General features: G+C 30.8%; 1 protein-coding gene across 1 annotated transcript in view; it reads right to left on the reverse strand.

The window, feature by feature from the left end:
* The window catches only part of LOC130451359 (suppressor of lurcher protein 1), a 218,854-nt gene that overhangs the window by 98,398 nt on the left and 106,084 nt on the right, over window positions 1–14,372 (reverse strand). Inside the window, exon 2 of the mRNA XM_056790332.1 lies at window positions 7,087–7,176. Within this exon, the coding sequence (XP_056646310.1) occupies window positions 7,087–7,110 (24 nt within the window). The 5' untranslated portion in view covers window positions 7,111–7,176. The remainder of the gene's footprint in view (window positions 1–7,086; window positions 7,177–14,372) is intronic.

Raw genomic sequence — 14,372 nt, forward strand, 5'->3', positions numbered from 1 at the left:
ATTATATATTAGAAACAAGGAGTGTTATACATTTTTCCTAACAGGAATAAACATAATTATGGTTTTCACGCCCCGTTTGATGGGTTTCTGTGGACTTGTCTGACTTACGGAATTTTTTTAATTAATTCTACATTTTCCTTCTAGGAATTCTTATTTTTTTTCAATCCCCCATTCAGTGCAAAAGACGTAGTATGAATTGAGGCAACTATACGTATTTATTAATTCTTGTTATATTATTTACAGTTTTAACAAATAAAAATGATTATGACTAGATAGGTAATTCCAGAACAAGTAGCTCAGTAAATTCTGGAAGAACAATAAATAGAACGATAAACAGAAATCCGTCCTTGTTCAACGCTTTTACAAATTGCTTTTTCAAATACTTACCTCAATATGTAATGGTGGAAATATGATTTTGTCTGTGCTCAACAGCGGCTAATTTCTTACAGGCCAAACATCTTGTTTCCAAGATGATTCCGTAAAGACTCAATAGAGAACTTACAAACTTTATTAGGAACCCATGTTTCACCTACTTTGTCTTTTTATATATTGTCAAAAATGAAGCATGATCATACCAAATTTATCGAAATCTTGTGCCAAATTTGTTTTCTCAATTCACCAGAATGTATTCCCAGATTTGTTCAAGCTTCTGTAACTGTTTTTGACTATTCATGTGTCCACTGCAACGGGGCAGATCTTTCAGTGTATTGAAACGCATCAAAAATATTTGAGGAGTTCTATGTTTCAACAACGTTTATCGCATTTAGCTTCACTAACCTATAACTAAATGATGCCGTGAAAAAAATCGACTTAGAGGAATGCGTGGAAATTTAGGCTAGGCGGCAATCAAGACATCTGGTCTTGATTTAAGGCAATGACACTTTGGGAAGGACGCGTATATTTTTTACGTTTGTTTTGTGTATACTTATTTCTTTGTATATAATTGTATTTTTCTTAATGATTTAATTAAACAACCACTGACAATAAGAATTTTTTTCAGTTTCCCTCGCAAATTCTAGTACAGGCTTCAAGTTCAAAAATTATGACATGAAATAATCTCTCACAATGCCATACTCAGGCATGTAATGAAAAATCCGACTAACGAATTTATGAACGAATTTCAATTATTGACGATAAACAGTTTTATGAGTTATTTACATCTATATAGTGAGTATCGATATTTAAGTATTCATTTCTTCTCCTCAAATTTGTCACTGTATCATCCCAACCTTTTATTCATTCCTTTTTCTGTTTTTGTACTGATTTTGCTTGCCATGGTTTTTGTATCTCTATTGTTATTCTTCCTTGTTAAGTGGTCAAACTCCCTCCAATTCTTTCGTAACTTATTTTGTCTCTTCTCATAAATTTTTGTATGCCTCTTAAATATCTCATCGACAGAGTTTGTTTTTTTGTTGTTTTGCATATATAAAGGTTATTATGGGTTTGACTGTTTATTGTAAGTCTGTGATTTCTGTTTTCCGTGATGTTTCCTTTTCTACATATAAGCGATTTAACGAATAAGTGAATTTGTATCTCTTTTTATCCGGTCGTTAATTTGTTTTCATGTTTCCATATTTTTGTATCGTTTCTTCTGAAACTTGTTCGTTTGCTCTGTACTTCTTAATTTGAAAATTATGAACATTTTTGAAATGCCAGTAACATATTAACAACAGAGTTTAGTTTTCATTCAAATTAGGCTAAAAATCAACAAAAATCCAATGAAGATAATTCTGGAAACTTATTTGAATAAATGAACACTATAATTTGTTTGAAAAATCATTCTAAGAGATTCAGTGTTATACAAAATTCAGTTTCCGAAGTTAGCTATACAAAAACTTCATAAAATGAACAATACTTTCTGTAATTCCATTTCTAACTCGGCAAATCAGTCGACTCCGTTCGATAGTCAAACAAAGTTCGGAATTCAATTAGATTCTTTTAAATTCACTTGAAGATTCTTTGTGAAGAATTATTGTATACAGGCATATAACCGTGAAACTGTATTTCTTAGCTGAAAAAGTTTGTTTGTTCAGTATCCGAAAAATTCTCACTATGATCAATTTAGCTTGTTTTGAACTAACTGACTATACTAAAGTTTTTGTGCACACAAGAGCTTGTTGATTTCAGATTTTTGATCATGTCTTTTTATATAAAGAATTAAGCCTATTTAAATTGACTTAGTATGGTAATGAAAAGAGTATCGATTTCAAATAATGAGTGAAAAAATAGGAATTTTAACATTTTCCAACAAAGCAAAAAAAGAAAATAAAATATACAGAAAACCTTTGTTTATTTGGAGATAAGCTGAAATTGAATACATAATATACAAAGATAATGAAAGCTGCTTAAAACTATTGAGATTAACCAAAGAAGGCATTTTATAAATTCGTCACGATAAACTTCAGTTGAATTTTGTCTATTATATTATCAACTATATTGTGTGTTGTGCAATTGCTTCTCATGAAAGATGAACATGGGCACCTGAAATAAAAAATGTTCCATTGATTACATATAGAAAAGAAATTCCGACAGTGATATTAAAGCCAATATAGATTTTCATTGATAAATAGTAGAATGTCCTACTGTCCACAGACAGTTCCTATAGCGCTGAATTGTTATCTAAATGCACAACCACTCTACTTAAATTCAACTCTTGAATCCTATGTACATATTTAAAGGTTCAATGCTATTGTGGCATAAGTTATTAACTAAATTATTTCCCTTTATGCATCTTATTTTATAGTCATATGTTGAACAACGAATTCTAAGTTATCCTGAAAAATATATATTCATGATATGGATTTTTCAGTTAAAAATGGAGGCTTGGATCACAATCCACAATACACCCCCTTACATTATTTAATATTATGTTAATACACTTAATTCCAAATCACTGAAAGTTAGGAACTAATATAATAACAAACTTTTGACAAGATGAACTAGAACTACTTAATTTTATTCCTTATCTTTCAATTCCCTCGCACCCTCATCCTCAATATAAAGTCAAAAACTCTAATTTATAATTCACAAGGACAAGAAACAAAAAAATAATATGAACGTGCCGAGGTTTCGGCGTGGAGTCATGAATAATGTACAGGACCGGCCTTGGGTCAAGGATTTTTGTGAATGTTGAAAGGGTATGTTTTCATTTAATTTTACAGTACACATTAATAAATTTATTATCATAATGATCCTTTACTTCCATGATTATGGAAATTTTGAAACAAACACTCCGATTCATAGAGTTTGAGAATTGGAATTAACGTACATCGCCTATAATTCGTGCTGCTTGCTATTTGCAATTACATTTCAAGCTGAACAATAGTGGGCTGGTATGAAGTCTTTATGTTATAACAAATTTAAGGGGCTCATATTAAATTGTGTTATTGATCGTTGCCAATCCAAGTATGTTCATTTCATTGAATTCTCATGCTAAAATTTTTAGTACATATCATAAATTCATAGTAGGGCCTTAAAAATTGGACTTTTCATAATAAATCAATCACGACGTGGAAAGTTTATTTATAAAGATGTCCTAAATTGTGGCTACAGTATCAGAGAAATATGGTAACTATTGTCTCTAGGACTTCCAAGTTCAGTTATTATCTCATGGGGCAAAATGAATAAACATTAATTATTTATGTTTCGAAAGAAAAAATTCATTGTGAGAGTAAACTCACATGTACATCGACGGATAGCAATACATACTGACGGCTGGTTCGATGACTAATTGACAAAAGGTTCATTTTACTTTAGTTATTATAAAAAAAGCCGCGACGGACATTCCAACATATGTTTTGATCACGAGACATTTATGGCTGGCTAGAGCAAGGCAAATATTCCACCTCATTTTGATATCTTTTTATTGCAGAGGATCACTTGTGTGTACTTAGTTTTGATGAAATTGATTCACTGTAGAGCTTTTAATTGAATACTGTTCTCCAATACTATTTAAAAAGTGTATTAAAAGCTGCAGATTATGTAAATAGAGTTATAAACATACACTAATTGTAAGGAATAGAGAACTGGTGGTAGTGATGGATTGTATGATTCTTTTTGGTCGAGTTATGTTCAAATGAATGACTACTTCACTATCCACTGTATATATTGTCACTTTAAATTTATTTTCATAACTTCATAGTCACAGTAAAAGTAACAATTTTTGTGCCAAAAATATTTTATAATTTGTAAATTATAATGTTATTTGTCATTATAGCAAATTAGAAGTATTCTTTTAATTTTTTCTTATTTTGGCAAATATTTGCCTTAATTATGCACTGTTATACTAATGTCAGTAAAAATCCATCAGGCTGTTTTGTGAAGTTGAACAAATATTTTCAACAAATTCAATATGGGCGGAAAAAAATGTTTATATTGAAAAATTGCTATAATTGAGGTGAGTAAAATCCACTTATTGTAAAAATTAATTTTGTCACTTCATTGTATACAAATACCCCAAAGTACATTTTTCGAATATTCGTCGACAGATAATCTTCTTCAGAGGTGAACTAATTGCAGCAGTAGTTAATCAACTTTTATGACTTAGGATATAGAAGAAATGAGAGTTGGAATTTACGATGACACCGGTAAGTTAATTTAAATATGCTGCGTATTCTATTGAACTATAGGGCATAGATTGTTTGGAGTCGTTATGTCTTCTCTGTCTGCACTTATATGTAGATGTTCTGTTCAAATTGAGCCTCACTTGTCACGCACTTTGGATTCTGTAGTGAAATGTAGTAAAATGTTTAAACTCATTTCGTCGATAATATTAACGTTTGGCTGTCTGGACTACGTTGAGGCACTAAAAATTTTTAATTCATAAGTAAAAAGTATGCAGAAGCAAATAAGAATATAGAGCAAGTCAATAGCGTATGATTAGTTTGGATATGAGAAACTGAGTGAAGTTTGTTTTGATTCTGTAAACATCATAAAAGAGGAGCGAAGTGACATGTGTGCATTTATTATGCATGAAGTTGTCGCTATCTTCTTTTCCACATCAGCTTTGCACACCAACATATCTTAGGGTGACGTGTGTGTGTGTGTATAGACGGCGAATCACCTTTATTTATAAGGTGTCTATTAAGAACATGGTGATATTTTTCAAATTGCCACTATTTAAAATTATTTCTTGGATGTACTAAAAGTGGTCAATCAAATTTATACATTCTTAAATTTTACTTTGATAATTGGGTCAACTCTCATTTACTTACGATTTTGAAAAATGATGAGTTGGTATAGAAGTTTTATCACGATAAATCCATTTAATTCAGACAAGTAAAGCTCACGACAGTAATTTTAGCTACCTTCATCTGTCCATCGTGATATTTGTTACTCTCTCATTTTATAATAGGTTGCTCAAATATTGAATGTTGTTCTAACGAAATTCGAACACCAATTGCTTTATACTTTAAACAAGACACCCTGTATATTTTCAATGCATTTAATAGCACTGAAATAAAAATTATTAAAACAGTTAAACCAATAAAAGGCGCGATATGAGGGGAAAATAGTACGAATGGGTTCGGGAAATGGCAAGGCAAGGTTTGGAAATGCCTTTGCCCTAACAGGAGAACAAGATACAGGAATAGCTAAGAATGAGACTACGTCCATGAATAAGGACAGGAATTGTATTAATAGTAGGGCGAAAAACATAATAAATCCAAAAAGACATTTACATGGAAGGATAAATATATTTTGGTGTAGTAATAGTGCTCAATTTGAATATCGCCAACGGTTCTAAAAATTACAGTTCGATCGAGGGTCCATAAGCAGAAGCATATTTTGTGGTTAAAGTCATCGCCGATACATACTGATGCATTTGGATCTGATACTGATTTTATTTATTCTTTCCAAGAATCCAAAAACACTGGATTAACTTATACTTATGTATGTCTGGCAAATTTTTGTGGTGCTTATGCTCGTATCCGCAGCTACCGATCCTAAAACGAAGAATTCATCGCCTTCGTCGGTGGTAACTGCCATCGTCTTCTTCAGCTTCGTGTAAGCAACCCTACCACTTAACTCTTACGGATGGAAACACTTACAGGAAGTATTGAAACACAATCAAACATTTATTTATCCATGCAAATATATCTTGGTTTCTATGAAGATTTAAATTATACTTGTCGTATTTAAAGGAAACTTAATTTAAAAACAATTCACCATTATATTTTATTCGAGAAATGAGTGAACTCTGAATAATTTCATTAAAAGATGACATAACTAATATATCTCAACATCTATTTATGTTTATAATTGTATGGATTGGACTGGAAAACATATCAATGCATAATAGATATAAATGTTTCTGCTACCGTGCGTAGAATAAACACTTGACATACATAGAGGGAATATTTCCCAAGTCACTTTCATCAAAGTTTCTACTTTTGAGATAGTGAAACATATTTCTATTGGAAAATTTGTACTTACAACCTATGTACATTCGAAGATATAAATATACAATGAGCTTATGAAAAGTAAAAGAATACTGGAATATGGCGCATGCAAATTCAATCCCATGACCATATTCATTGCTATATTTTCTCTCCACATTCTAGAAAAGAAACTGAGTAATTGGTATCTACGTGAAATATCAAGAGAGTTTGTTTAGTAAACCAAGCTTTAGTTTTTCTCGGATAAAATTGAGATGCGAGTTTGGGGCTATTTTACGATTCATACAGAACTCATTCATTCTCATAATTAATTGTGGTCTTTATGTACATAAAGACCACAATCAAATATATCAGAAAGTAATAATAAATTTCCATATCAAATTCACTTCCACTATTTAATATTTTTCCTTGCTTCCGTTTTAAATACAGTTTAGTTCTCAAGCATCATCAATTCAATATTTTCCCTTTGGTTCCTGTAAAGAGTACTTTCTTTATCTATTGTTAGAATAGCAAATTTGTGAAGTGAAAAATAACTATTAATTTTAATTAAATTCTTTACTCTGTTATCTTTATTTGTTTCAAGTTATACTGTTTAGGCGAGAGTAAGAATTAAACAAGGTTTCAAATTAAAATAAAAATGGCCAATGATTGTACGTAAATTGTTTTAAAATGGCGTGTAATATGAACTCACCTTCATAGCATTACTGTTATTCATCGCAAAGCTTCATCATGAGCTGTGCCGTTCCTTCAAATTTTGTTTGCGATGAAATGTTAAGGTCACCTGTAACAAATTAGTTTTTGTTGAATAATAGAAGCTCAGTAATAAATCAATGTGAACTATCTGTAAACTATCTCAGTGGTTTTAACCTAAGTGATAATCAATAAAAGAAAGTTTCCTCGAAAAATAGTCGAAATTTGGTTTGAAAATCTGTTATTTGCCAAACTAGTATAAGATATTGAGGAAATTCTCATACCTAAATATAGATGAAACAATAGAAATAATTATTTATTTGCTTATGTCTATTTTTCAGATTTATACTACGTGCTTTATTTTGTTGACAAAAGCATAACACTAATTGACATTACCATTTCCAACTTTAGTAAAAAAAATAGATGTTAAAATAAAGAATGATTGCTGGAGGTATGTTTTTGGAATAAAAAATACATTTTATCACAGACTCAAAGAAAATTGTATCATTTTAACTACACCAAAAAATTGGTATTTTTCAGTAAACACATCGCTCAACGTCATTACTAAAATTTGTTTGGAATTTTTGAATTAATTTATTCGAAGTTTTTATATATATGTTATACAACTTATTTTCATGTATGAATGATATGTTGACTTGTGTTTCACGTATTACATGTATAGAAATTTAATATTTCAAGTTTGTCTAGATTCAAAAGTGGCTAGAAGCACTATACATCCATTGGTGACGGAGTAGCAATATCGTCTTTTTTGGAGAGACTGTCAGTGTCCTTAATGTAAAGTGAAAATACTTCTGGTTAAACAACTGATCAGGAGATTAATTATATAGCCTTTGAAATGACCTTACTGGAACGTCACTTCTAAATTATCACATACCGTGGATTTAAGTCCAAGGAAAATAATTTATCTTTTCAGTTAACTCAAATCATAGCATAGATAGAGAGAGTTTCTATTTAATTTTTTTCAATGGTTTTCCATCTACCTGTCTATAATATGATTGGATATTCATTAATTTCGAACATTATGTATTTATTAATGATAAAGCATTAATAGGAAATAAGTCATAACAATATATACGGAGATGCAAGTCCACAATAAAATTACTACCGTTTAACCGGCAACTTTTTAAATTGTTTCTACTTTGAAAGTATTTGTTGCTTATAGGATAATTTTTTTAAACCTTTCAAATGAACCCTACACAACTTTTATATCAAATGGAAAGGTATTTTATGTGAAGAGTCATTGAAAAGCTCGTGAAATATAGAGTTTCGATACCTTTTTTTATTTGTGTGGCCTTTGACAAATGAGAAAAAATTATTTCGAAAACATAAAAGATCTTTTTAGTACTAACAACAAATGAATTTTTACAGTAGAAATTGAAAATGTCTTCCACTCTCCGATTGATAGGCTTCCAGGCAAAATTAAAAATATTCTGAATGAGATTTTATTAAAAACAGGCAAGTTTGGGAGTCTTGAATACCAAAATTCATTGATTTATCTTGAAATTTTTGCTTAAAAAAACATAAAATGAGTTTGATCCTAAGCAGTTGTTGAGTAGTGTACATATATGTTATTTGGCTTTATAAATATTCCTAGTGTTTTGCTATACAATTTAATTGACACATTTAGTCTATTAATCTACATATTGAAAGTGTTCACTTTCAATTGATAATCGAAAAATAGTACTATCAGAGTCATAGCTTATCGAAATCTTGATATTGTTGGAGTAAAGGCATAGAATAAAAGTCATAGTGTTGTGGGTACTTAATGAAACAAGTGTAAAAAATCACATTTGCAGGGTACTGTTAGTAAGATCTTCCACAAATTTGAGAAACATGGCACAGTGGAGAACCCAAAAGTGAAACGTTACATTTTAAGGCGGAGATAAAAATTTGCCGTATCCCTGCAGGGAGATCCACATTTGTGAAAGGTATCATGAGCTCATAATTATGTTATATATTGTCCAAAAACATTAGAAAGATGAGAATAATGGCTTTTCGTGGACAAACTTCCATTTAAAATGGAGTAGTTAATCAGTACAATTATTGTTTCGGCGTTTCTGGAGTCAAGAGAAGCTACAATATTTGTAGAAAATCATTAAGATTTACTTATCATTATTATTAGTATTTGCTCCGCACTGTTTTCTACTACTACATTAACAGTACCTACTCTAGCATTATGTGTCTTAGTGAAGTAGGTATAGATATCCTAAGTTTGTATAGTTTGAACAGAATGGCGATTCTCAAAATTTTGGAAATATTATTAAAAAATATTTTGACAAAATACTAACAAGATCCTCATTTGGACGAAATGACACAATATAATGAGTTCCAAGATAGTCATACTTAATGCAGTTTACTTTCTTTGGTAATATCTGGAAGACAACGTTTATCATAGACCAGTAGATATTTTCTATCCAATGACCGTATAGGTAAAATCAATTCATATCTATGAGCGTGTTTTTTAAGTTCAAAAGTAATAATTTTATTCCGGATTTTCGGGCAACTCTGTATATGAATCAAGCTCAAGGTATACTTGGAGCTGAAGAACAAACCATGGAACTCTCAATTATTTTTTTGTCAAAAGCTCAAAGCAAAAATATCAAATATTCAGTTTTGGTTTTGTGAATCTACATGAATATCAATAATCATCCTTATCTATCTAATAATATTGAGATAGACAAATACTTTTTATTTTTAATATCATGCTTGATATAGTATATAGTATAGTATAATGATTCATTTTATACAAAAATTATTAAAAACGAAAAGCTAATATTTCATTATAAATCTTAAATTATATGATGCAATTGAAATGAAAATATCAAAAAAATTAATCTAGACTTGGTTAAAACAACAAAAAATGTATTTTTGATTAAACTTTATTTAATTGTTATAAAATGAGTCTTTTTGATTAAAACACTACGTCAACAAATGATCTATTGATCAATTAACTAATCAATCATCTTCTAAACGTATTTTAAGAACTGAATTTAGTGCTTGATAGTCTTATTTCAACTTTTCACTAGAAAGTGCCCGAAGTAGAGAAAGAGAAGAATGTCACACGGAGGACAAGAAAACCAGACTTCTCACTGCTATATTCATCAAAATTCGATTCGTTCCGTACTTTTTTTAATGGAAAGTAAGACTAATAAAACCAGACTAGTATCGTGAAAATGTAGAGCAGGATAAATTTGAGCAGAAGGATTTAACTTAACTTAACTCCTTTATTAATATACTAATAAATAAGCAGTAGTTAGAGACTTTTCTCCTTAAAACTATTTGTCTTCATTTACCTTTTGATTTACACACAACTGCATTCATTGAGTATCGATATATCGATTGATAACATGGAATCGATGTAAGGCAAACACATTTTTGGTCTTTATTGAGCAGAGATAGGTCAGTCAAAAAAGAATTATTTCATACATAAACAACATCCACAAAGCATTGCAATGCGGTTCTTTGAAATACCACTTCTTGTACTCCAGCCTCTTGTCTCTATATAATTCATTTTGTTGTGACATGAATGTTGGTCGCTCAGTGAAAATTTAAATTCACGATTGATTAAGGCATAATTTTTCATTCTTTTCAATTCTTCACTATTCACCCATCCTTCACTTTGTGATGTATAATTATCAATTCTTATTTCCAGTATGAATAGTCGTCTAATATCATCATACTTACTGATATTTATTAGATGATAAAAAAATACGCTTGTGTATATTACAAACCAAAAAGATTTTTTCTAGACTATTTTATTTAGTTATATACGGCATCATCGATCACTTATTTCGGATTGGAAAATTGGGGTAGCTGAAATATTCAAAGTGAAATCAAGGGTGGATTTAGACAAGACAATTATAGTAGATGATGAATCGAAAGTTGAGATAGCCTCGTTTATTTTGTCAAGTTGTCTAAAATGAGGAATGTTTTTAGAAAGTTGTTTCTGAACAATTGAACTGTCAACAATCGACTGAAATATATAAATCAAACGTCAGAAATTTTTCGGGCAGATCTCTAAAATATATAATGTGTGGTCTGCTAAAGTCTACTTTACAGGCCCCTAATTTTCATATGGTAATTTTTTCATAACTGCACAAGAATCTAATCTTCATCACATTTGAACTGTTTGAAGAGAACACTGGAAACTGCAGTTTGGCTTATATCTGATTTTAATGAGAAATATTTTAGCGAAAAATATATTTCAAGTGGCTCTTCCTGTTTTAAAACTTTTTCTCGATTATAACTACGAATTCTGGCCGAGGGCTGAGGGATTGGTGTATTCAGTAGCTCACTTACATCTGCCGGCCCCGATCCGAAGAAAATTATTTGCTCACTGACTTAGCAGAAAAGTCTCGCAAACCAGAAAGTTTCCGCAAAGAAGAATTCGTCAACAAACTATGGATTACGATTAGGTTGTTAAAATATAACATAACATAATGCGGATCAAAAAGTTTCTTTAGACAAGAATAAACAAAAAAGTAGCAAATATAAACCAATAAAGTAGGAAGGATTAAATATTTTCGAAGCATATCAGATATACCAATAAATTTTCACACCAAATTTTTTTATCGAGTTACACAATAGTTTCCAGTCAACTTTACACAAATTCAACGTTACTTCCACGATCCTAATCATTCCTGGTAATCATCCAGAGTTGGCCCGTTTAAAAGAAACGATTATAGCTTCTTTAAGCTCCTCTACGCCACAATAATGAGTTTCTCTGAGGTGTGACTTTGTCTTGAGAAATAGAAAAAATTGCAATGGGTGATATTGGCATTATATGATAAGCTGGAAAACCTATTATAGCCAATTATTCTACCTACTGCTGACTGAATGGATTTCAGGGTCATTCTCAAATATTCAGGACTCATCTCCAGTGATTACTTGACTCATTCAGCTTCTATCGTTGTTTTGATTACGACACAACAAATTCTTTCGCTTTACGTAATTTGTTCATAGGTGAGAACTCTTGACACTATCTTTGCGTGAATCTTTCTTAGATTAAATCCTCATGTCATACCTGCCGAAAAGTTAATTTCGACATATTTATTTCACTTTACAACGCATGCATGATTAGATACCAATCACATGATCAGAGTACATAGATGTTCGAAGAAGGAGTCGGCACCAGTGGTAACAGAAGATTCTTCATGTCGATGGTCTTCTACCTGATTGCCACACATCAGTGAACAATTTTACTCATTCCATACGCTTTTTCTTGACACTGAACCTCGTGCAGCTTGTTTGTGAGATGTAACGGCACTAAAAGGGTTTTTTAAAAAAAACATAACACAAACATAACGTGTTATCTATTTCAAACTTAATTGAAGTTAAACTGATAAAGACAACCCCTTTGTTAGCCAGATGTGGAGGAAATGACGCAATATTGCTAGCTCCCGAGTTATGACTAAATCATCGGAAATAAATTGCCTCATCTCGTAACCTAGAAAAACATGTTTTCGAAAATATAAAATGAATACATGATCATGCACTGTCTTATATGTGAGCAATAGCAAAGAATACGGAACAAAGTTTATTGTATGTAGTATTTGCAGATTTGTTGAGATGAAAATTATTCACACATAACATCCAATAGTACACATATAGTTGTGTAAATATTCAATGTTAACTAGCATTCAGTGCCTTTGTCACGCGTTACAAAAGCAGCTGTTCAAACAATTTACCAGACACCTTGAATATTGCAAAACCAGTTTTCCTTTAGTAGAACAGAGAAATGAGAATAGTATAGGACTGATTGTTGAACTCCATCGGGATTTGAGAGAGTAGGTGGTTTCTGATTTTAGCGGGCACAGAAGGCGAGTGTGCATTCATATTATTAACAGTTATTTTGATACTCATTTATAAATGTTCATAATTCTTGAATAAATTATTGAATATCTAAATTAGAAATTTATATAGTGATGCTGCAATATTATAAAATTATTCGATTCATTATAAATACCAAACTTTTCAGATTTTCCTACTACCTAATTCAGTTTTTTGGCATTTGCTTCTAGATTATTTCCCTTCTATTTCAATAATAATTTTCTTAGGATAAAAATTCTTAGTGCAATTTTGGTCTCTTAACTAGCCGTGTATTTAAGTATAGGATCTAGAAATTAATTTTTTCAGTCAAGCTAGCAATAACCAATTTTTTTGAAAAAGACGACACATTTTGAAGATTTGGTATAATGTTGTTAAATTTTGATTGTGAAATGTGTTTAGATGATTGAAAATGAATATTTGGTCAATTTTTCTAAGTCTTTCAGTGCAGTAGTAATGAAATTATCTACATAACAAAAAATATATTATACAATAATACTTGATATAGATATTGTCATAGTACAAATATCCACTTGTTTAAGTAGATAATACTCGAAGGCATTACAATTATGTCTTGGTTGATCCTTGAATTTAAGGTACAGTATTAGTCGTCTTATGAGTGATATTGTACTTAGTTCTTTTCTTTCTGAAATTTCTCTCTCTGTTTACTACCACTACTATACCAACAATTACAATTGCACTGTTTGTAACGCGTTATGATTCCTAAGATATGGCACTATTGTTCATAGGATAGCATTACTTATGGAACAGATTGTACTTGTCTCCATTCTCGAAATGAATTATCCTCGTTAATATTTTGACAATAAATATGTGAATTACCAACACGCTACCCAAATCATAATACCATGAAAACTAAAATTTGGTATCTCGTTTCCTTCATAAAATATTGTTAACCGTATATTGTCCATAACTAAAATGCCTCGATATTCCCAATAAATGTTAACAAAGCTACGTCTTATGAATCAGTAATTAGAGAGAATCGCACATAAATTTTAATCTCATAGAATTGAATACGTTTCGCCAATGTAACGGTGACTCAGAGAAACAAACATTAGTACAATTATTTTGTCCACATACTTTGTTATCTCATTACTAGAACTGCTATTTACAAGCACTAAATACAAAACGTTTCAATTATCTAGCAAAACCTTTCTGCTTCTATAACATTATACTGCCTACATATATAGTGTAGATTGGTTACAATATTGACATTTCTCTATTTCATGTTCATATATTTCGGGATGTGTTGCATATTTGATATCCAAGCTTGTACTATCATGGTGATGGTGCATGGCTATTTGGTTTTAGGTCATTAACAGCGCTGGTCCCATATGTTTTCGGCTTATGTCGGGATAATTAAATTGTATGGAAAAAGTTAGTCGTGTCTATGTGATCAATAACGGCCGGAGTACGCTAAAA

The sequence above is a fragment of the Diorhabda sublineata genome, chromosome X (assembly GCF_026230105.1).
Source record: "Diorhabda sublineata isolate icDioSubl1.1 chromosome X, icDioSubl1.1, whole genome shotgun sequence".
Lineage (NCBI taxonomy): Eukaryota > Metazoa > Arthropoda > Insecta > Coleoptera > Chrysomelidae > Diorhabda > Diorhabda sublineata.